This window comes from Pavona decussata, unplaced genomic scaffold, assembly GCF_977016875.1.
Source record: "Pavona decussata unplaced genomic scaffold, jaPavDecu1.1 SCAFFOLD_53, whole genome shotgun sequence".
Lineage (NCBI taxonomy): Eukaryota > Metazoa > Cnidaria > Anthozoa > Scleractinia > Agariciidae > Pavona > Pavona decussata.
The window spans coordinates 3,527,162-3,551,933 of record NW_028145475.1 but is presented as its reverse complement, the minus strand read 5'-3'; the positions used below and the strand labels follow the sequence as shown (position 1 = coordinate 3,551,933).

General features: G+C 37.3%; 2 protein-coding genes and 1 long non-coding RNA gene across 3 annotated transcripts; 2 read left to right on the top strand and 1 right to left on the bottom strand.

Annotated features, from left to right (window-relative positions):
- The first annotated feature begins 501 nt into the window (after positions 1–501).
- On the top strand, positions 502–6,555 carry LOC146480543 (uncharacterized). The gene is made up of 6 exons (XM_085109723.1): positions 502–739; positions 2,711–2,794; positions 3,173–3,245; positions 3,779–3,854; positions 4,621–4,690; positions 5,490–6,555. The coding sequence occupies exons 1-6, from the start codon at positions 536–538 to the stop codon at positions 6,213–6,215; spliced, it is 1,233 nt and encodes a 410-aa protein (XP_084965849.1). The 5' UTR covers positions 502–535; the 3' UTR covers positions 6,216–6,555.
- A 4,755-nt stretch (positions 6,556–11,310) lies between these two features.
- On the top strand, positions 11,311–24,102 carry LOC146480541 (uncharacterized). Its single transcript, XM_085109722.1, has 14 exons — positions 11,311–11,652; positions 11,752–11,835; positions 11,980–12,052; positions 13,364–13,439; positions 14,310–14,379; positions 16,978–17,145; positions 18,632–18,899; positions 19,654–19,703; positions 20,015–20,068; positions 20,214–20,276; positions 21,119–21,193; positions 21,525–21,599; positions 21,918–22,007; positions 22,088–24,102. Exons 1-14 carry the CDS (start codon positions 11,422–11,424, stop codon positions 22,202–22,204), a joined length of 1,494 nt encoding a protein of 497 aa, XP_084965848.1. The 5' UTR covers positions 11,311–11,421; the 3' UTR covers positions 22,205–24,102.
- On the bottom strand, positions 20,286–21,911 carry LOC146480542 (uncharacterized). The gene is made up of 3 exons (XR_014864722.1): positions 21,754–21,911; positions 21,459–21,615; positions 20,286–20,566 (listed from the first exon to the last, which is right to left on the bottom strand). It is a non-coding gene; the product is annotated as an uncharacterized LOC146480542 (long non-coding RNA).
- Positions 24,103–24,772: the final 670 nt, after the last annotated feature.

The window sequence follows — 24,772 nt, the reverse complement described above, 5'->3', positions numbered from 1 at the left end:
GTTGGAAAAACGAGGCGCAGCCGAGGTTTTTTTTTAACCAACTTCGAGGTGTTTGGAAAAAGGAGGAAACCCTCTTTGGAGTGTTTGATATAGCTTCTCAAACTATTGATAATTTTTAGAGAAATTCGAAGCAAAAGCTCACAAAATTTTATGATAACTAAGATCACATTTCTAAACCTCCTTCACGGTAGTGATTTGCTTTGTTTTGGCTTGATGAATTATTAATGAGTTTGAGAAGAAGGTCAACTTTCAAACTGGGAAATTAGGAAGATGCCAGAAAATTATCCGTGAATTTTAGGATTGATGCATACGACATTTTACCCCTAAAAAGGGGCAAAAATAAATAACTTAATCCAATTGTCAAACGTTTCAGTTTGAAGAATGTGAGGAAAAACCCATGACATACAAAATATCTCAACCGGGAGTACCCAATAGTTTCATACCGTGAGACTAACTGTTCCTCTTCAGCGATTCAAAGCTGATACCCCCGTCGGAAAGGAAAGAGAGAGGACTGGAGCGAAAGTTATTCAACAAAATGGCGCTTGATGGTCAGGTGAGCTACTTGTCAACCGATTTCACGGCAGATTTTCCCCGACCACGGGCTTCAAGACGAAGTCCGAGGCTAAGAATGAACGAAGAAGATGAAGACGAAACAGACGGTGGAAGGACATCAGAGAATTTAGGCATGAAGGCGCCGATCATCGGTTATGAAGTGATCGATCAACGACAAAAATTCACGGTACGTCGACCCGTGCGCTTTGTTGTTTTTAACACGAAAACGAAGGCTTCGTCTCGCATTCTGTTCTTTCATTTTGTAATATGCGTTGTTAGACGTTTGACTTATAGCGATAAAACTAAGGTAAGACAAATAGATTTACGGAAGAGCCGGGTGATCTATATCTATTAACCTGTTACAAGTTTGGATATTTTGATTATGCATATTTATGTGAGACGCGTGACTCTTTTGTCTTTGTTATTATAAGCTTGTACTTCTCTCTTTGTACATGGTAATTTTTAATAAGCTGAAGACTTAATTTATGCGCAATGACTGCTGAACAAATTTGACTTAAAACTGGTACCTTTTTTTAGAACTCTTGTTGTAGACCGAGAAGCTAAAATATAATCCTTAATTTGTTTTGCGCGCACGTAACTTTATACCTCGATTATGAATAAGTAAGCTCAGCAGGTAAGAGCTTAAAGCTTAAGCTTATATGCCCGCACTAAACTTGTAAACTAATACATTGCTCATATTTTTTTGTATATAAATGCCAATTTTTTCAAATATGCGGAAAGTCAAAGAAGCTTAGACGCAATCTTGTGAATGGTAGGCTTGATATTGTTCATGGTTGCAAAGCACTTGACATTGATTGAAGCGGTTTCTCTTTAGATGTTTTCTTGGATATTTATAAGTGAAATCATGCAAGACCAAAAGATAATGTGCAAATTACTACATTCTGTACAATTGTTATTCGGTTACTAGTCTATCAAAAACTGAGGTAGTGTTTTCTATCACAGTGCAGTGTTTATGATGGTGGATTTCAAGGAACTTTATCCTTGATGCCTCATACACTATTTATGCAGTGTACAGTGTCTAAATATATAGCCCTTGGAAAAACAGGAAGTGGTCAATGCGGTGCAAACTTGTGTACGCCATGCCATTGGCTTGTTGATGCACGTTCTCAAATGATTTGCAAGTCCAATTTAGTCCCAGAAATGTGGATGTGAACAGTTTAGAGAGAATGGTTTTATATCAAGTTTTGACATTTCTTTTTACTACCTCCCATTAAGTTACTATATCATGAGATTAAGTTTTGTATTCTATAAATATGTATTAAGCATTGATGCCATTAAGGCTCACCATGTGGTGCGGGTCCAATCAAGTTTAATACCTGTTCAAGTCTCCAGTGTAGAAATTCTTAGCACTTGTCACGCGATTATTCCTTTCCCACAAATGTCTCCTAAACAGAGCAGCAGATATGTTCAGTAATTACAAGCTGCTTACAAGTTTATGTAGAAACATTTAGACGTCACTGACATCAAAATTGGATTAGAATAATTATCCAGCATGTCCATCACTCAGTTTGTTTCCTATGCAGTTTGTGTCCAGCTGCAATTGTGTACAAATCTCAGTAAGTTGAACTGAGGAAAAAAATCCAGTAGAGTACCAGGTTTTTTCAATGAATTGTTCAGCTTCGGGATCACTTCATTTTTATAAAGTTGAGAAGATACATGTAGTTCTTAAGAGAGCATTTTTTAAAATAAGCTTACAAAATAATGACCTACTGTACATTTTTTGTAGGCATCTGTTTACAAGACAACAATGATTGGCCCTTGAGCTCATAAAAACACACAGAAAAGTTCTAAAAACTTCAAATCTAGCATACACAATGTTGTTAGTACAGGGTCAATTTTGCCAAAAATATGGCTTTCTTTGGGCCTATTGGTTGTGTTGGGATCACAAGGTATTTCGGTAAAATGTCCCTCTGTCATCTTTTTCCGTACGGCAAATTCCAGTGACTATCATTGCAAAAACTTTTAAAAAGTGATGAAAAATGTAAATGAGTATCTAGGAAATTACCCTGTCCAGTGTACACTTAATATACATGTAAGTACCCCGTATTTCCTCCCTTTCCCAAGCGGCTTGATCTGTCGTTGCTAGATTTTACACAGCATCTACAATCAATTATTATGATCTTGATTTATTCATCAGGTTTACAAAATTGAAGTAAAAAGTCCCAGTAGAAGTTGGTTTGTTTTTCGCCGTTACACTGATTTCACACGTCTCAATGACAGGGTAAGTTACAAACAGAAATAAAATGGGTTATTTATTTGTTATCTATCTGTTTACTTATTATTTATTTGTTTTTGCATATGTGCATGCATAAGGTTCAAACTTTAATTTGTATCTAGTTAACATCTTAACATCTATTTTACCATGGCGTATATTTGCCAGAAAATATCCATACCCCCACCCACTCATAGAAGGGATTGGAAATTCCAAGAAGGTGGAGGGAGGGGGGGGGGGGTGATCTGTAAAGGCCCCAAAAACTTCATGAACCCCATGAACGTCCTATCCCATCTTTCCAGTAGCAGTCCGTTTCTGTAACCTCCCAGGAACAAGGAAGTTAGGGGTTTGACTAACAAGAGGTGTTATTAATTTTTGAATGACTAGTTGAAAGCTGCCTATCCAAATTTTCAAGTCAAGCTACCCGGAAAACGTTGGTTTAAGGACAACTTTGATGCAGGTACATGAAGTTTATATTAAATAATTTAAGGTTTTCATGCAACACCAGCATACAATTTTGTAAGTGACTTTTTGAGGGAATCTTTTTTTCTTTTATTGGGAATCTCATGAATTTTAGAATATGGACTGTTTTTAACTTGTACCTAACATTGGCTGCGGACTTTTTCTTTTCAAAACCCAAACAATTGCAGCTCATCTAGTAACTTGTGATACTGCATGTCCTTCATATACAGTGTAACATAATTGATAGTGTTTGTTGAATCAACTGAAAGCCATTCTGGATTATTGCCAAGGTCTGTCAGAAGACCTACATTGACACAATTTTTATTCAAAAAATTATTAGGTTTTCTTTGCTCCAGTATACCTTAAATTCAAGGTCAGTGACTGTATCCTGGATGAATAAGCTTCTCATCACATTTTCATCTTGCTTTTAAATTATTTAAAACAAAAAAGACAAATTGCAAGGTTTTAATGATTGTCCTTGTGGGGCTTGTAAAAGACTTGCATTTCAATGTTCACTCTCTTTTTTGACAGAATTCATAGAAGAGAGAGCAAGAAAGTTGCAGTATTTTATCAACAATGTGATGAATCATTCTCAAATCTCTCAGAGGTATTAATTTTAACTAGAGAGCTTCTTAATAAGATATTAGATAAGTACTGCTAATAGGACTGAGTGGAGTACAATTCAGGGAGTTATTGGGCAAGATTTGAAACTACAGTCACAGATACCCCTGAATTGTACAACACAAAGTCCTATTATAATAATAATTATTGTGTTGGACATAGCATGAACGCACTCCTAAGTTATACGGATTGGAGTCAAGATTGTATGGGACAACGTTGATTGCCGGAATGAATGGAAGGATCTTGGGACACGTATCTGGCATCCCCTGCAGATTTTTTACAGGGGTAGATGACATCATAAAGGAGAGAGAGCCTGGGATCAAGATGATCAAATGCTCTCCCTAATCTTTGATTATTACTAGTATTTACCAATTAGTTGTGTCCATAACAAAATGCAAGGTCATAGAATATTTAGTGTAAGTACAAACTTTTGATTACACTGTACATCAGCTTAAACCTCAACATTCCAAGGCAAAAACAAAGCTTGCAACTTTTGGTGAAACTAATGGCAGATAATTCTGTCCAAGAATAAAAAAAATTAATTGAATTGGGTGTCATCTGGAACTGGAAATGTTTGTCATTTCAAAACGTTTGAAGATTGACAAGTGACATGACATGATAGGTAGTTAAATTTCATTGGCTAGTACTAACATTTGCTGCTTTGTTCTTATTGGCTGTTTAAACTGTGCAATTTGACCTGTCAACTTCTTGTCATTCTGAGTAACTGTACATGCATGTTTGATTCTTTCCAGTATTGAAGTGAAAGAGTTCTTTTGTCTGAATGATCCTCCGGGGCCATATGATAGCTTGGAAGAAAGTAGGGTAAGCTTTCAGTGTTTTGCTGCTGGCAAATAATAAACTTTATCCAATTTTAAATTTAATAATTTGTATCAGCACACAAGAGCTTTAATTAATATCAATTATTCATAAACATTCTAAATTATTGTGGACTAGCTTTTATCATTGTATTATTTGTCTTGTTAGGGCTGATATAAATAATGCAATTTTGTCACAGGCAAAAATTGCATGTGACAATAATAATATTGATGTTCAACACAGATTCAAACTGTCAGAACCACTTACAACTGCCACGCAGAACAAAAATGTGATGTACAGGAGTTATATAAATTATTATATACAAACAAATCATTTGACATTTATTCAAGGTGGAAACTAAGGGCGCGGTTTCTTTGGGACATATTCCGGATATTCCAAATCCAGAATACCTTCTTCTAAAACAGATTAATAAGAATTCAGTTCTTTTACTTTGGCCAATTGGATATTTTTCGTTACGGGCAACAGATACAAAAGAGATTTTTTTGGTGCCCTGTATTATTTTTACAAAATACAGAGAATATGGCCAAAAAATGTGCCCTAAGAATGTGTACACTTGGCAATGAAAATAGATCTTCAAAGTAAGTTATCAGGTCAAGGAAATGTGCTCTAAAAACGTGTGAAGTACCCTATTACATGTACCACAAAAGTTCCATGGATGAAATTCAGTGATGCAACACTCATAGAATTATTAAGCATGTCAAACTCTCCAAGTCAACCCTAATAAGGTCTCTTATCCAGGCAACATTAAAATCCTTTTTTGTTATATTTTCATATGTTTCATCAGGCTTACTGCCAACACTTGGAAAACCAAGTTGATGACTTAAAACAGAAGGTGGATGAACTTACGGCAGAGCTCAAAATTACAAAGTCTCAACTTATCCAGGCACGAGTACAGCAAGAAGCTCTAGTGAGTGCGCTAAGAACAGAGAGATCGATAAGAAAGAAAAAATCAGCAGGAAGTTCCCGCAACTCTGCTGACATTGATGAGCTGCTGGAAAAAAGTGAAAAAATGGCGAATGTCGATGGGTTGCGGGGAAAGATTTATCAAATGTTGCCAAGGTCTCGATCAAACAGCAGGAGCAAGATGGCTGCTTTGAATGGAAATGAAACCGTAGGGGATAATTCCCTTTGGAATGGAGCTGTGGAGATTGCAGAACATTCAAGTGGAGCTGACAGAATGAGATCCTCTAACCTAATCAGACGGCTTTCGGAGGAGAAGCAAAACCCTCGAACGTCTACTCCTGTGGCTAGTTCAGGTGGTGACAGCCCAGGTTACCTAGATGAGTCACAAGTTGCTGAGATAAAAAAGGATTTAAAAGAATCTGATAGCACTCAGAAAAAGACTGAGCAGGCATTGAACTCTACAGATGTTGCATTGGCTGAACCAGAAGATACAAAGGAGGACAAAAATTGTCATCAAGGGGCATCATCTGGTAGGCAAACAAGAACACACTCCAGTAAAAGGGATAGTGGGATAAGTGTTGATGCATCTCCCACTCCAAGTACATAAGAAATTAAACACTTACAATGCAGTCTTTCCAAAATGTAAATTGAATAATCTTACCCAAGTTTCATTAGCAGGGTATAACTTGATTGGTCCAAATCAGGTATATAGAAATCAGACCAGAGAATTGCAAAGGGTACATCAATAAATTTATTAGTCCAGTGGTGGTACAGTAGGGCTTTTTAGCTTACTTTGATCAGTACAGACAGTATTCCCACATGCTGATTGGCTTGTAGCTAATTTATCTATAATAGTACAGAAAATAAAAATTACATCAGATGTAAAGTGCATGCTTTCACAATGGAAAATAAAGCAAATTCCGTTCATACTTTTTTTATGTTATTGTAAAAAAACAATAAAAAAAACAACAACAACAAATTGACGGCCGTTTTCTATGATCTATACTCTTGTAGGCCATAAAATGTTCAAAACTTGGCAGTGAAACCAGCTCCTGGTTCCTCTTGAGTTTGAACATTTTATATATGACATCATTTAACAGTCTATAAGAGTATAGACAAAAGAAAACTGCTGTTGATTTGTTAATTAGACAATGATTATAAATGCTTATGTCTTAGGAAAGTAAAATTTTGTCATGAATCTCTTCAAGTTGAATATCTACAAAATGATGCTCTGAGGTTCCCCGGACATTAATTTTTTAGTCTCCCATTTTCTAAAGGAATCCTTTAAGAAGGAAAACTACCAACAGAGAGATCTCTTTTGAATATAAATTACAAGTGGCTTAGTTATTTTTGTAATTTTAAAATTAAACATGTTTTGCTTGGTGCCAAATTGGGAGTAGATATTATAATATAGTTAGAGCAGTTTTCAATTGAGTGTTGAAGGTAACTTACACTTCCTTTGGTCTTGGTTTTGGTTTACCACACTCTGTGATTGGCGAGGAAAATTTGCACCACTATTTCAACCAATGAGAACCAAACCTGATCATAACTCTTGCATGCATTTTTCTGCCCCTGCATTTCCCTAGAACACTGATTACAGTCAACTCCCTTTATTGCTGACACCCTCAGGACTGCAAGTTAGTGTCCTTGAGAGTCAGTACTAGTAGAAACTTATTTCAGTCAAATGTCTGTAGTTTATTTTTTGCAGGGGATTTAGTTGCTGTCCTTGTTATCAGGGTGCCCGAAATAGTGAGGTGCCCGTAACGAGTTGACTGTAGTTCTCTGTGGTTTTTGCATCTGTTGTGATTGACCAAAGTAATAACTTTGTGTTTGTTGTTCGTTTGACACTCAATTGAATTGACACGATTAAGTGTTACAACTGCCGTCTATTTGTTTTGGATGAATCTGTTTAGAAAAAGTTAAAAGATACCAAAGAAAAATGGTTTGGGAAATATTATTAGCATGATACCAGCAAGTAAGCCACACCTGTTCATCCAGCAATTTTCATTGTGAATTTAGATGTAGTCTGAAAAACAGTCCACATTATTTCCATTGGACCATCACGCAAAGGCACACAGTCTTTGAATAAAACAGTCTGAAACGGACATGGAAACAGAGAGTAGGTCACTGTAGAATCCACTCTTTCAGCACTTTGTGCTAATATACGAGTTCTTTATGCTTTTGGCTATTTGCATCTCTCTCTATGAATTTTAAGTTCAAAAGGCGACTTTTTAACCGTCTTTGATTCAGGGTGCAGCTTATCTGCAAGAACAAAGGAAACAAATTTGAAAATTGATGTTAAATATTGGTTTCTTGGGTTTGATAGGTTAGTAAGATGCAAGCTTAGGATTTGAAGACCTTATCCATTATAATTTGAGCTTCTTATACTGGGGTGTGGTTATCTGTTCGGTGATTTTTGGTCAGATACTGGAGGCTTTTGAACTGGCTGGTTAGTCTATTTTTTTACCATCTAAAGGGTATTTTTGTTTGTTATTTTACGCAGGTGCTGAATGCTTACTTATTTGTACTCATGAGGGGTGCTTAATATAAGGCTAATGTTGTGACCTGAGAATTACTCCTTAAATTCTTGCATGAAGTATAAAATGCCTGTTTACAATTGCTTTTGTTTGAGATCTTCAAAAAAAATTGACAGAAGGAGAAGGAGCTTTTAAAAAAGCTTAAAGTAAATTTACATTATGCAAGAAATTTACTATATAATAGTCAATTAATACAAATAGTTACAAAATAGTTTTAAATTATAATAGTGAAATTGTTAGATAAATTATGCTGGGTTATAAATTAAGCAATTTTGTGTAAAGTAAGAATTTGTGGTGGTTGTTAACAAATAAATATAATTTTCTCTTTCATTGGTCCGAAAAGCTGACCTGTTTGAATCTTTGTAATTGTTTGAAGTTCTCGGTTGAATCACAGGCAGCCCAATTAATTATTACACGCACTCTAGTGATGTGACCTTGGGCTACCTCTGATAGAATAAGGTCATAGCCTTCTACATTAACGCAAACTGTACCGGTAATTTGTCATACAGACTGGTTACTACACAATGTGGTGGCCATGGTGTAGCCATTTACCCTCGGTGTTAGGTAATGTGTTGTGTAGTTTGCATGTATTTTTCGATAGACTCTTGACTTTGTACAGTACGAGGTTGTGTTTAGGAAAGTGGTCAAAACTACTATACTCGAAGAACAGGACTCACCAAACCCCAAAATAGATGGTGGCCTCTGCCTACACCCCAACCTCAAAAGATGGTGTCTTTATTGCATAGCCACCCTTCTATCCAGCAGTAAAAAGTGACAGTGAGATACAAACCTCACTTTTCTTGTTTATCTAGTAATGCTGACTCTTGCTAACTGAATATTTCTTTATCAACTAAAATTTTAAAGCCAATAACATTTTGTCGGTAATGTTCACGAGATAGGTGGTGTCTTCAATAACCCCCCCCCCCCCCCTACCCCAGTCGACCAGTTCCCTTATGTGTAAGCGTCACAGGGCTCTCTGCACGGCTCCTAACAATGAAATGAAATGTAGCCTCCCTGGCAGACTCTCTTTTGGCTCGTCACGCGAGGAAGGCTGTTTGAAGCATACCATCATGAATTCCGAAAATAGGCCCTGGGGCTGGTGTTTTTCAAAGGACATATTTGAGAGGCTTATATACAGAGCTCATAAGGCCGGTAGCTCAAAGTTCAAAGTTCACTGTACAGGATCGTTCTTTTATAAACAGAAAAGGCTTGATCATAATGGTATGTGTGATTTACTTTGATTTATTTTGTATTGAAAGAGCAATTTCCTTGTATTAGCATCCGGGAGCTTATATTTGGAGGGGTAATTACAGGAGTCTTACGTTTCGAATTTCAAGGGCTTATGTTCGGAGGGGCTAATTTTCGGAATTTTACGGTATATTTTTGCTCTGAAAAACATGTCATTTAGAGATTTTTCTTTTTTTCCCCCCTTTTTTAAAGGAATAGGTGGTGGCTCTCTGAAGATTTCTCGTAGGAAAGGCTGGTTTTGTTATCAAGTGCTATTGTTTCGCCAACAGGCAATATTTGTCTGGGGGTGTTGATTTTTTGCTTCAATGTTGATGAACTTTCTGTAAATTTGATAAATGTTTTTTTTTAATCAGATTATTTGGGTAGCCTCTAGCAAGGAGTCGTGATTTAAAATAGTCAATGCCGATTTTCCTCAAATGTTGTTTTTGCGAAGTTTGTTCAGTGGGACTCTTGCGCTTCGCCCTTCACGAATCACGTACGAATCCATCCTTTTTTTTTTTTTACCTCCTGAGAGGCAAGAGGAAAAATGCGTGTATTGAAAGGTTTCAGTCGGCTTGAAATGTCAGTGTTGTAATATCCAGTATGGAATGATGATGGAATCGATTGCCTTTGAATACAACATTACTGTAGTCTCAGCATTTGAAATTTCAGCCGTAAATTTGACTGTTGGATGATATGAGTTTGCTTGCTCGATGAACCTTTCTAGATCATGTTTACCAGCTACCAGTGTCCTGCAGAGAAAAAATATAGTCAATGTCCACGTTTCCAATGTCGGCCATAAAAATGTTTGCAAAAGCAACGGCCATTTTTGTGCCCATTGCCTGATTTCATACCGTGGGGGTCTGGGTACGAGTCTGTGTATTATGGGTTATGGGACTCAACACCCACATAACCAGAAAGAGCACACCGCACTTTACAACATTTCCAAGTTTGGTGTTAATCAAGCTAATATTAGGAAAGATACAGCCATTCAAAAACTCCAAATTTTACTAAGAAATGTATGGAACGCCGGACGTGTGTCCGGCGTTCCATACATTTCTTAGTAAATTTTTAAGTTTTTGAATGGCTGTATCTCGCCTAATATTAGCTTGATTGACACCAAACTTGAGGATGTTGTAAAGTTCGATGTGCTCTTTCCGGCTATGTGGGTGTTGACTCCCATAACCCATAATACACAGACTCGTACCCAGACCCCCACGGTATGAAATCAGGCAATGGCAGTACCATGGATTTGGAGCAGTTCTTTCCACTGAATTGAAAAGAATTTAACTTTCAGGGTGGTTTCTGTCGAATTCATCGTATGCTTTGCATACTGAAGCTACGCCCTCCTCGTGTCATAGACTTGTCTAGATACTGAGTTGTATACAAAGGCAATCGATTCCATCATCATTCCATTGTGGACATTAAAACACATTTCAAGCCGACTGAAACCTTTTCAATACACGCAGTTTTCCTCTAGCCACTCACCAGGAGCTAATAAATGATTTGATAAAGGAACATTTTGAAGTTAATAGTTTTCTATAGAGAGAAATGGTAGACATAGAAATAAAATTTTGCAATTAAGTAAGTCTGTATATAATACAAACACAAACTATCGAAATATCATTAACGGCGAAAGTTTTGGCTCACTACTGATCCATATTGGAAACACAAATTTCGCAGTTATTGACAGAAATAACATTCTTGTCAGAGCAAAAATAGCGAGGTGTTGTTACTCCTTGCTATTTCCTCCTGATGCCAAGCGACACCTTTATGATACGCAGTGCCTCTTTTTTTGAAACGGTAGAAATCTCTCTTAACAGGGGGCCAATATTAGAATAAAATTCTTGAATAACGCCGGAATAGCGGAAGTAAATTTGAAAGTTAAAACACGTGCAGGTAAAATAACAACTAGAGCTTAGTCTTCCTTCAAATCAAACGCGGACCTGTCGCAGGACCCCCTACAGATCTTCACCAGACTTTGATTGCACTTCCACTAGGAATTTGCAAATGCGTCGAAAAAGGTAGAAAGTGACCTTTGACAACAAAATGTCGGCAAATCCAGCGGTTGTAACACCTCCTCGTCCATCCAGACGGCTTGTTAGTCCGGTGGCTTTCCACAAAGAGCGAGAAACGGCTCAAGTACTTTGCAATGGCGGTCCGAGACGGGAAAATAACCACGGTTTGGATCAGGCTTCCACTCCGTCTACAATTTCTATGCCGAGAATTGACTCATGCATACTGGGAAAAGAAACTTTGGAGCAAAGGGAAAAGTTTACCGTAAGAAACAGATTGAGAGATTTCGATATTGCTTTCAGTTTGCGACTTTTGCACTTTACTCCGTAAAATTCACGCATTGCTTGTTATCTTCCTCCCCAGCTGTACAAAATTGAGGTGAATGATGGATCAAAATCGTGGATTATTTACCGACGGTATCAGGATTTCGTGCTTTTAAATAAGAAGGTAATGGCTATTTTATCGATTGCTATATAAACTTTGCATGCACTTTGTTGTGGTGAATTCTTACAGCTGATTCTTACTTTTACACATGTAAGATACAAGAACACTTGTTCCTTACGATACGTGTGCAATTTGTTTTGTTCTCAGTTACGAAGGCTTTATCCCCAGTTTCGGTTGAATTTGCCGGCAAAGCGTTTTTTCAAAGACAACTTTGCAAAAGGTAAGCTTTTAAAATTGCATTTAAAATCTATCGCATCATTATTTGTAAGCTTAAATAAACACTTATAATTTCTAAAAGGATCTTCAATTTTCAATGCGCTGATGGTGACATTCTTTTGACAAGCAAGACACCTTTTGAGTTTGATTTAAAATTGTTTTGATGATGCACGTTGTGGTTTTAATTTACTACGTAAGGAAATTTGGCGGAACTAAAATAATGATGTAATGTTCCCACTCTGTCAGTAATAATCACATGAATTACTCGTGACCTTTTAATATTGTTTCATGTTGCATCAAGTTTGATTGTTGTTTAGGTGGAAATTGAATCATTTCCTGTCCTTATAGACCTTGCCTAATATTACTATTACAAAATGCAAAAAAAGCCTACAATTTGCTGGAGAAAATCCTTTGGGAGAAAGCTTGATATCGACAGCACAACATGGACATTCTACTCTCCTGCCTGAAACAGGAAACGACACACTGTTTTGGACAGGGTTTTCCCCTCTCACCTTTAATTCGATGTCGGTACGTAATCTTAAATTATTTGGATATATTCTCGGTTTTCACTGTCACGCCATTGAAAAAAAAAATCGAAACCATTCCATGAATGAAGTCAAGAAATTGACATGGTATAGAGGATAAATAAATAAGGCATCTGTCCAAGTGTCAGGTCTGTGCGGCATTCCGTACTCGAGTTATTTGACAAAATGTTCTACATAAATTTATAGAGCTTAGTATGGAGACGCCATGTTTGTGTCCCTCTGAGGGGCACAAACATGGCGGCCGGAAATAGGAAAAAACATCTGGAGTTCACTTTTGCCAGAAACGATGTTTGTTTGCCTTTGTGAATTTTCGAATGTTTAGATAAATATTTCTCCTCAAACTTAAATTGTTTAGAATGCTGAAAATCACCCGAAGAGTCATTATTAAGATACGGAAAAGCTCTGTCACGGCCGTCCTCCTGATGTCACGCACGATGGAAACTCGGAAATTGAAACTGTTCTATTTTCAAAAGGAAGCACGACATCGAGCTAAGAAATTGAGAACAGACATATTTTTAGGTAATCTTTCTTTGAATGAAGGTAAAAATTTTGTAGGCCTCCCAGTTTTGAATTCTAGAATTTGGTGACGTCACGTGAAAACCAAGAATAGGCTCAACATTTTATGGGGAAAGGTTGAATTTATTATGGTGACAAGTTCTGACGTGGTACAGACTACTCATTCAGTCATACACTGAATGTTTTGTGTCTCATGATTATAGTTAATAATTGATTCATGAAATTTAATTGTTTTCCATTTAATAATGATCAAGATTTCATTGAGAGGCGCCAGCAAGGTCTTGAAGATTTCAGTAAAAATTTGTTTTGCCATAGGAACCTTGTCACTAGGTAAGTTGAGACAGATTCCATGTATTAAGTTATGTTTTAATAAAAACCGAGTCTATTTTTTTGCACATATGACCTTGATTTTGGCCTAGGTAATTCTTTATGCCTGATTCATTTGACAAGGGCTAATTAACATGAACTCTAAAAAGACCAAGTTCCAGCATCCCAGGAGCCCCACTCACATATTTTAATGACGGGGTTGTGGGTCCGACAAAGGTTCATATTTTATACCCCAAAAAATCCCAACTTCAGAATTTGTCTACCCAAAAAAATCCCTACTTTTTTTAGCATACCTAAAAAAATCCCTTAGTGTTTTTGCATCAGCAAATTTTATTATTAATTTTCTGGAAAGCTAAAACATGCCAACTTCAACTTTGGTTTTGGTCCAAAACAAAACTATACAATCTCAGAAATATCCCGTAAAACCACACAAGCAGTAAATTGCGCTTATGTTATTGTTGATTTGAGCTGATGAAAAATACAATACCCAAAAAAATCCCTGTGTTGTTTTTACGACCCAAACAAATCCCAGCGTCTTTCTTAGACCCCAAAAAATCCCTTTTGGCCAAAATATCAGACCCCAAAAAATCCTTCAGACCCCCCCCCCCCGTCATCAAAATATGTGAGTGGGGCCCCTGGGTCCAGCATATACCCAAGAGCATGGACTGCAGAGCCCTGTATTAATTTTACGTTAGCCAATAACAAGGAAGCAAAATGTATCTTTCTGGCCATTCATTTTGAACATGAGGTAAAACATGCTGCTGCTTGAAAATTTCCAGTTGAGCCAGATCAGTAAGAAGGTACTGAGCCCACTGAATTAGTCATAACAGTTATCACTCATTTGTTAATTTGTTATTGTTTCATGATCTTCAGTGAACCAGTTCAGAGATTCTACAGATTGAACAATCCACCTCAACCCAGTGAAAGTTTGGAAGCCTGCCAGGTACATTACTTGCAAAAAATTTCGGACAATTTTAATTTCAAACAAAAATAGTGTCCGAAAATAAAACCGTCCAAAATTTTTACTGTATAGTATAAAACTTTAAAAGTACTTTCTGGGCGACAGCATCTCATATTCAAGGCCAATATACATGTGTTTAGAATTCAGATTAGGCGGCTTTGCTCAGTCGTTATTTTTATCACTGGAAAGGAAAATATTTGAGACACTGCTTGAGGCATAAGCTTGATTGAGTTTGTGTTATTTTCGCGTCGGTGTATCCGGCGGTAAAACCTTGAAGGTACAGTAAAAACTATCATTTTCACAGATTTTATTTCAGTCTAATTCATGTTTTTTAGTCTTTAGGCATGTTTCAGCGCAGTGTCCGAATTTGTGCGAAAATTGTCCGAAATGAGGGAAAAAGTGTCCGAAAATTAAACGTCCAAAATAAAATGTCCGAAATTTTAACGTCTGAATTTTTTTGCAAGTAATGTATACAAAATAAGAATAATAATAATAGTAATATAATCCTTTCACCCCCAATAGTGACAAACACTTAAATTCTTCTTACAATATCAGTACTTGGTCAAATTACAAAAAGATAAAAAGTTGAGGTTTATTGAACAAATTCTCCTAAGAAGTACCATAAAAATATTGATTTGAAGAACATATGCATTGAGGAGGATATGTATCTAATGACAAGGTCCTACATGTAGTTAATAGGATCAAATAATTGTAAAAGATCCTAGGTTTTTAGAGTTTTAAATAAATAAGAAGGTAGCAATTAATTTTCATGCACTGTCATTGTTCAAACACATTACGTACTTGTTACAAAATCGGGCAGCAGTTATCAGATGATAACAGTCATCCAATTCAATGACCTTTGCCTGATGTTTTTTAATGGGTAAAACAAAGCAAGAATCCATCACAGTTAAATAAAATCAATCAAACAGGGCTTCTGATAATTTGCGGGGAAAAAAGTCAAATTTCGCGGGATTTTTGGAGACAAATTCGCGGAGAAAACGGCCAATTTCGCAGGAATTTTCAGGGCAAATTTTTGCCGAAAAACAAAGAAGAAAGCCAAGAAGAAAGATTCCAGAAAAAAAGGTATATTGGAAGGATGTCAAATTCAGGGCAAGAAAGAAAACACAAAAGTTCATCCAACTCAGTTCTCAAGGCAATTGTACTTGTTTCGAGCTACAAGAAAAACATAAGCTTTACCGAAACGCCCGGCCGGTTAACCTCCTTTTTTAGCTCCTATTTTATAGAGCCGAACACAGCAACGCAATAAATCTCTTTTCTCTCCTTGGTCTCGTGTGTTGCTTTGCAGTTTACAAGGCAAGGTTGTTTGTGATCGAAGGTTCAAATCCATTTGTGAAGTCAAAACATTGTTGTGTCTTCCATCGTGTCCTGCACGTACGATTAAACATGTGCCTGCATTACTACAGACAGCAGTTTCCTTTTCCACCCTGTATAGTGTCACCGAAAAGTCTTCTCATTTCTTGTGCCCAGTTTTTCGCAACATTAATCTAAGAACACCTGGCAGTTATGGTACGTTATGTTCACTCGAGGCAGTGACGAAATTTCAAGATAAATTTGTATTTATGGAAAGTAAACAGCCCCAGTTAGCCAAGATAAGTTTCAGATATGTTGTACCGACATGTATTTGGTAGGATTTTTAATGAATCTCGCAGTATTACGCATTTTTTTGTGAATTTTGCGGGATTCTGAATTTCGCGGCTCCGCCAGCGCGCGAAATATCAGCAGCCCTGATCAAACTAGTTGATTAGCGAGCAATGATGATTCCATGGCCATCACTAGCTGTATTGTATTTTCCACATTAAAGTGTACACATTTAAAAGAAAATTAATTGGGGGAACATGAAATAAGTAAACGCCTTTGAGGGCTGGTATATCGGAGGATAATGTACTCAGCTTAAATATTGTCCTCAAATTTTCACAGTTGCTCTTGGAGCTGTGCTTCCTGGCCAACTGTTTATTTTTTGGACAATCTTTCATTCTCAGGCATTGTCCTAATATACCAGCTGCCTGAAGGGAAAGAGGTTTATTTAGTATATTTATTTATTTAGTTTATTTAGTCCGACCCTGCTCCCACCACATGCAGAATAGAGCTTGTTTGTTTGTTTGTTTATTTCACCACACATTACAAAAAGGAAAATAAGAGTACAAAAAAATATATTACAGGGAAAGTGGTGAGGAAGCATTAGAAGAAACCATAGGGCTTATAGAATAAGGCTTCCTCGTTATAGAGTTGTTACATATAATGTTCGAAGACTGTGAGATGGAGATACATGAACTTGTCAAACCAATGTGTCACATACAGCCCTGGATTGTAAATTTGTTTTCCAACTTTAGGAATAACCCCACTCACTGACAGGTGTGAGATGAATTAACCACAAGTTGTTGTGGAAATAAGAGTAATTCTTACTCTTGTGGCTATTGTTATTAAATCTCCTGTCTGATCATGGGTTGTACTACAAGTACTGGAAAGTCATGCACATCACTGAGTTGCCATAGTTTCGTTAGTTACGCAGTAAGTAATGTTTGTAAGTGTTTTTTCTTTGCTCTTGTGCTGTTTTTGTAGAACTATTGTCAATCCCTGGAAAGACAATTGGCAGATTTGCGGCATCAGTTTCGTGACCAGAGTGCTGAGTTCAATTCTGTCAAGGTAGAATTGGCACAGATAAAGTATCACAAGGACGAGAGTCGGGATCTTCAGAAACAGCAGAGTGATGTTGAGGAAGTCACTAAGGTTAGTTTTTTCCAAAAATTCCTGCTCGTAAGTTATGATAGTTGCTTTTCATTCTTGATTAGTTTGAAGGGCTGACCACCCCTGGAATGATGGATAGAGTTAACTTTAGGAGTTTGTAGTGTACAAAAGATTATAAATTTATGCACATCATTTTCTAGACAGAGCTGACTCACATAGGCTTTCAGAAAGGTACACTTAAAGGCTTAGTGATAATGAGAGTGATGATGGTGATGATGATGACAGTGAGGATGAGTGTTGATGATCTACTAAGTCATGATTTTGATAGAGTACTTTTCAGTTATGTGTTGAAGGCAATTTTACATTCAAAAATTGTTTGTAATTTTACGCAAGAATCTCTATCCCAAACATGTCTTAAATTGCATAATCCACCGCTATATTTCTAATGCAGTAAAACGTGACAACACACGACCTGTAGCAGGTGTCGGGCCACAAGAGTCTCCTAAATTTTACTTTAAGATCCCTTGGGTTGACCAGTTCTCTGGTGCAGCACAGCATAGGATGCGCAGACTTGTCAATCAATTTTGCAAACCTATTGACATCAAACTTGTTTTCTCTACCTTTAAAATTAAGAACTTGTTTAACATGAAAGATCCTCTCCCTGATATATATCCCTGTATAAATTTTCCTGTGCAAGTTGTAATGCAGTTTACATCAGTGCAACAAGCTGACACTTTGCCACGCGCCTCCAAGAGCACTTAACTGCAGACAGATCTTCACACGTCTTTAAACATTTACAGAGTTCAGAGTCTTGTTGCGTCTCTTGTTCAGCAAGCTGTTCCACAGTTTTAAACTTTGTGACTACTAATAATTTATTCAAGTAAAGCTTAAAGAATCTATGTACATAAAATGGGAAAAGCCCTACCTGAATCAACAGGTCAAACACATTAATTTGACGTTTTCCTTGTAGGCAGCCTTGACCTTTGGTCATTTTACTATGGTCAGGTGCACATGCACTCTATTTTACCATTAAACTTTTTAAAATTGTATACATTGTAATATTATGTAGTCTACAAATACTTGTTATCATAATTTTATGTAACCAACACTTGCCTATCTTAACCATTACACTGATGATGATGGATGAACCATTGAAACATAAGTTTTATTGTTTTTAAAGATTTCAACATTATTGCTGTTTGTCTTGAAATTTTGCACTTGCTTTGACTTTAATTTATTACACTCTGTCATTGGTAAAATGAACGTGTGCATGAGTATGTTCAATGAATTAGAACTGACACCAATCATGACTTCTTTGCAAGTGTTTTCCCTCACTTGATGCCATTTACTTGTTCCTGTTTCACATTCTGTCTTGTCCATATAATTATTTGTGCTATATGCGTTGGCTGTGATTATTTAGTGTGGTTAGTACTTAACTGTTATGACATTCAGTTAAAAACAGTCCTTGACTGGGGAATTAATGACAATGACGGTGATCTTTAACAAAATGTATATTTTTGCCTCACAGAGCCTGAGGGATGAACTTACCATTGCTTTAGAGAATGAAAGAAAAGCTAAAGAGGAGCTGGAGGTCTTGAAAGAAGAAATGAGAGCTGAGCGAGCATCAGTACAGGCTGCGAGGGTAATTGAGAAGCAGAAAAAGGAGGTAGAAATCAACAGGCAAATAGACAAGTATAATCAGTCACAAGAGGCATTGACTCAAAGAATAGACTCCCTTGTCGCAGCCATGGGGCAGCTGTCTAAGGTCCAAGTCGAGATTGGTGGAAGGAAACTTGGTAGGGAGATGATGACTCTTTGTTCTACTCATAGCAACTATTGTTGTTTGTGGATTTGGTAATCATTCACCATGAGGTGGTGGCTAGAAGAGGATCCTGCCTAGGAAAGGTCTATAATCTGACAGTCAAGGGCTTCTGAGGTTAAGTGAGAAATGAAATTAATTGCTGCTTGCTCACCTTACACACCTTCATCTGGCTACTTATGGTCTGTTTTTCAACTGGACCATAGGCACTCAGATGAGTCAGAGAGTTTTGGTGTGCAAATCAAGCAGGATTGAAAAACAGCTGCTTTCAATAGTTCAGGGCTGGCCAACAAGTTATATTAATGGCAATGACCAGTGATATATTCACCAAAATGTTCGGCAGAAAAGATAATCATTTTTGGCAAGGTGTAAATGTCAACTTTCAGCCCACCATAGCAACAACTTACAAATTGCTTTAATTTATAAATTAGTAAGCAAAAATTTATAAATTTATAAATTAGTAAGCAAAAAAGGACAGCAAAATGTTCTTGTGTGACCAGCTAGCGTGTCCTGTATTTTTACACGTCAAATTATCTAAAGACTGTTTGGAATCACTGTTTTGTTGTTTACGCACAAACACAAATAATTATGGGAGGAAGGCAATGAAACAACAGGTTGCTTCAAAATTTGTCTAGAAACTTGTGGTCACACAAGGACATTTTGCTGTCCTCTTTTCTCTTCCCGGCATCCTGTTCCGTAAACTCACTACATGTATTTTGATGAATTTTCAGAGGTGGATGCAAATGATGGCATATCAGAGCAAGCAGATCACCTTAAGATGGTATGTCCTAAAGTGTGAATCAGAGAGAAGCTTGAATGCCAGAATTATGTCAGAAAATTATGTCATTTCTGATATGTAAGATGAATATTATTGAAACCGTGGTTAACGCCATAACGTCAGAGGGTTGTCATTATATGCAGGGGTGTAAGATGTGGACCAAGATGTAGGGGTCTCTGATTTTTCTTTGTCCCACAGTCATGAAATGATGAACAATTTGTACCACACCTTTCTTACTTTCTTATTGCTCAGTCTGTATTATTATTCACCAAGTTTTATTTCAAAATGTTTAATTGTTTGATTTGTTTTGTCAGGCACTCAATGATTCAAGAAGTCAACTTGAAAAAATCCACAGAAATGCATTGGAGGTACAGATGACTGCTTTCTTTATTAAAGTTTGAAGTTTGAAGACCTGTTACAAGTAACCTGTGTTACTTGCAAGCCACACCTTTCTGAACTGGGTTGATAACACATTTATAAAGCAACTGCTATGCTTTTTTGTTCCTTCTGTAGAAGTATAAACAAGAAGTAGAAGACCTTAAGACTGAGTGTTCCAGAGCAGACTTCCTAGCAAAGGTAACACTGACATCAGTATACAGTAATAAGAGAAAGACATTAGCAACACTGATCAGTAGAACCATTCTTAAAATCCTGTAATGTTTAACCACTGAACAGCCTACCAGCAACTGTATTCAGTGAGAGCTCCCTTGTAGCGTAATGAGATCAAGTAGAATGCCTATAAAGTGCGCAAGTGAGAATTTTTGTCCAAATTTTTTCAAAGTACACTCTGATGCTGCATACATGGTATGTTTTTTGACAGGCAAGCCACCAACCACAAGAGCCTATTAATGGATTGATCTCCTTTTCTGTTCAAATGAAAATAAGGGAGAGAATAATTATAAGTAGCCAAAATATGTCATTCTGCATTGTGAATTGTCATGCATCAACTTGAATTCTGAAAACAGTGAACAGAGGTGCTTACCATTTACGCAAACCACCTGGATGGAAATTTTCGCATAAATATGAAATGATTTAGCTTGTCTTAACAGAAGATGGATGACATGCAAAATGTATGAACATCAGCTGTAAATCCCAAAAGGAGTAATAAAAATGTATGACTTTGACCAGAAGCCCATAATTGCAGAAGTAGGTACTCCAAATGGGATGATGCATACCATTTAGTTTTCCAACTGAAATTGCTGGGTTTTTCATGTAAATGGTAAGCACCCCTGGTCTGATAAAATAGGTATGAACAAAATGATAAGGCACCATCGTCCCACCCCCCCTTCCCGCACCCAAAAAACTTATGATGAAAATTCCAAGGAGTACCCTAGCCGTGACATTAGTATTTTTTTTACGCTAACATAATAAACAAGAAATTATGAGCGATGAGTTGGGGTTGTTTGTCTTGATCACAGACCAGAACGCAGGAAGCAGATTCACTGAAGGCACAAATGTCTGATCTACAAAGAAGATATCAGGATGGATTAAAGGTACTCGCAGATAAAAATACAGTTGTACTAGTGTAGCATTTGGTCCATCAGCTACATGTACCTTGTTTGTTGTACTTAAAGGCCTATTTGTTTGTTGAAACTAGTGGTGATGGAGTTTGTAAAATGTAAAATTTGATGCTTTAAAACAGTTCGTAATTTTTGTTTTTCATATTTTTATTTATGGCAGAAGATGCACAACATAAGTTAATGTCAACAAACACGCCAACAAATTAAAAGAAAATTAAAAGAAAAATATCACGGGTACCTTGATAATCCATTTGTTGACAGTTCATAGCTACGGCTAATAATCCGACTTTTTCTTTTGCTTTAGGCTCAGGATGACTACATTTCACAGCTCCACGTGAAGTTGAATGATCTTCAGAGATATGCTGTCACGACTGAGGAGGTAAGGTACATCTCTGCTATTGTTGGGACACACAAAAAGGGGCATATTTGAGGTGCCATGTTCATTCCAGCAAAACATTTAATACACAAGGTACTAAACAATAACAACAACAAAAGAATTTTATCGAAGAAATAACAAATACAGTTATACCTACCCGCAGGCAACTGGCAGGCAATTGGCAGCTCATTTTGTTAAACACTTCATGTTGGTTAGCCACTTCACAAACCCTCTGTTATGTTCCATGACAAAAGTTTTGAAAGTTTGTTTGTTTCAGGCTCATGTTGACTGCAATGATATTTATGTCTGCTTCATTTTTAGAAATACTTCTACGCTCTTGTGATTGGTGTCAAACTCAACATGGCTGTGTGTGGGTACAGAGTGGACCACGTAAATCACTTGAAACCACAAGTAAGCTCAGTAGTTGCTTGTTAAATTCGCAACCAGATTTTTGGGAGGCTGAACTGATATTGTGTTTTGTTTACTTTCAGAAACTTTTTGAACACGTACGGAACCATGGAATAGCAGTAGAACACTGGCCCAGTTGGATATCGCGTGAACTATCAACTGCATCAACCACACCTATTAACAATGAGGATGAGGATTAAGGTCGTCTTCAAATCCAATATTTTTATTGATTAGTTTTCCTGGCATGTGTATTTTCAACTTGCCACTCTCAAAGTAGTCTCTCTCGTAGCCGTTCGGTGTCTCATCACGCAACGCTCTTGTGGGGAGGAGCGTTGCGTGACAAGACACTGAACGGCTGCGAGGGAGACTACTCTCAAAGAGGTAGAATCTTTTTGTACAATTTCACTGATATTGTTAGCAGGGCTAACAAACAACGACATATAATCTACAGTAAATTCTTGGTTAACGGGGTTTAATAACAGACTGTTTTCTTTTTTCTTTGATAAAGCTATATGTATTAGGTAGATTCTGAAATAATTCCAGAAAATAGAATTTATAGGAAATTGTGACTTTTTTCGATTTCATACAGTCTGTCTCGTTGAAAGACAGCGAGAAGCGAAGCCTGTGAGTGTGTTGACTAACCAGTGGACACTTTGTTCATGTGTAGGGCTCCGAAAGACAGAAAACTAAAAAAATATAACAGTTCGATTATTTATTGATCTCGTACAGATTCTTTGAGTTATGAACAACCTGACTAAATTACCAAAATGTATATTTAAAATGCATATGTTGTTGGATGCAACAGATTTCATCTCCATGCTTCCATACAAAACAAACAAATCATAAATACGACCAAAAACCCGAAACTATTTAATAGTAATTTTTTTTAACGACGCTTCATTGAAGCCTTGAGAAAAACTCTATGTTTGTATCAAATAAAAATATAAAATACACTCTGTTTTTTTTTTATAAGAACCTTTTTTATAAGAACGTTGAGGCTGAGATTAACCAAAATTTTAAGAACGTATTAAGAACATTCCTCAGGCTGAGTCGATTAAGAACGTTTTTACTTTGCTAATCTGTATATAAAATCAAGGTAACAAATGTAAATTAACCAAACTACTTAAAGCATGTTTTGTATAACAACAATGGTGACACACATCTCGGTTTGTCATAATCAGTAGTTCTTGATACCATATCTCAGCAGGCAATGCACTTTGATAGGTTTCCTGTTCACCGCTCACGTCCGCTTGATTTACTGAAATACATGTAGTGTATGCCAAGTAATTTAACGTTTTCAGCCTCAAATCGCAAAAAAAATATAAGAACGTTCAGCCTCAGCTCCAAAATTAGACGTTCTTATAAAAAAAAAAACAGAGTGTAGTGACTAAATATAGATTAGTGGCAGCCATTTCAATTAATAACAAAGGCTTTGCTTTTAAAGTAAAGATTTATACTCACTACACTTTTAGTTATGGTTAGTGCTAATTTCAGAGCAATTTTAGTGCAATGTAGAGTGTAAAATTGTACATAATTAATGCATGTGATGTGGGGCTTGTTTTAAAGTCGGAGAGACCTCAAATTTAGGCGTGCCGTTAAAGAGTGGTGAATAATAGGGGGGCATGTGGTGTGTAGAATATAAAACGAGAGAGAAAACGTCGCTACCTCCTCTTCCTCCTCCAAGATTTCAGGTAATCAGAATTTCAGGAGTTGGTATGCTAGCCTGTAGAACAGGCGTTATTTTTAAGCGTTTTTACAGGCAAATCACGCCTGACTGGACTTGCGCTCGTCTCCCGCTTGCCTCTGCTTGCCTGAAAAACGCAAAAAATAACGCCTGTTCTGCAGGTTATTGGCATGCGAACAACAACTTTTGAGACTGGGAGAAGAAGGGAGAAGGAACGGGAGAGAAAGGGTGCAGAACTCACACCCACTTCTCTTTCGCTCGGATATTTCTCCGGTCCACACTGCCTTTCCTATGCTCCCTCTGTAACAGGCTGATCTTTAGGTTAAAGACAATCGAGATTACTTAGTAATCGAGATAGCAATGCGCCGGCTAGAAGTATAAATAGAGTTAAGAAATAAAATACTATTTTATCGATGTGCTGTTATTTCTTATCATTTTACTTCTGTAGAAAGGGGTTAGACCTCCCTCGCAGACGCTCTTTATGCTCGTCATGTAGTTTTTCCTCCTCCGTGACGAGCCAAGGGAGGCTAGAAGGGGTTAGACCTCCCTTGCAGACGCTCTTTTTGCTCGTCATGTATAGTCTTTCCTCCTCCGTGACGAGCCAAGGGAGGCTAGAAGGGGTTAGATCTTCACGTGGCTCGGATGGCCACGTAGAAATGGCAGTCCCGTCTCCAGCTTGGGGACGTAAAAGAACCACTAAGAACGTAACGGACCCTGTCTGTGATCTCCCTCAGTGCCAGCATGCGGTCGGCTCAGTGTGATTCTCTGAAAGGCTTCTGAGCGAATGAGACTGACTCTGTATAACAGCCAGAAGGCTTTTTCAGTACTTTTCTTGACCTCAGCAGCATCAAAATCTTTCCCAGTGGCCCATTAACCAATCCCCACACCCACCCTCTCAATCTGCCTTCGAAAGAGCACGGCGCGCAGGGTGTTCCTCCTCATCTATCTGAATGGTCGTTCCTCCTTTATAGGACGGTCGTTTGCAGCGGTGCCATGCATTCATTTTTATGAAATAGCCACTCTCGGCCGTATATCTCCCTCCTGAAGCTGATTCCAAAGTCCAGTTTCTTTTAATGACTTCATT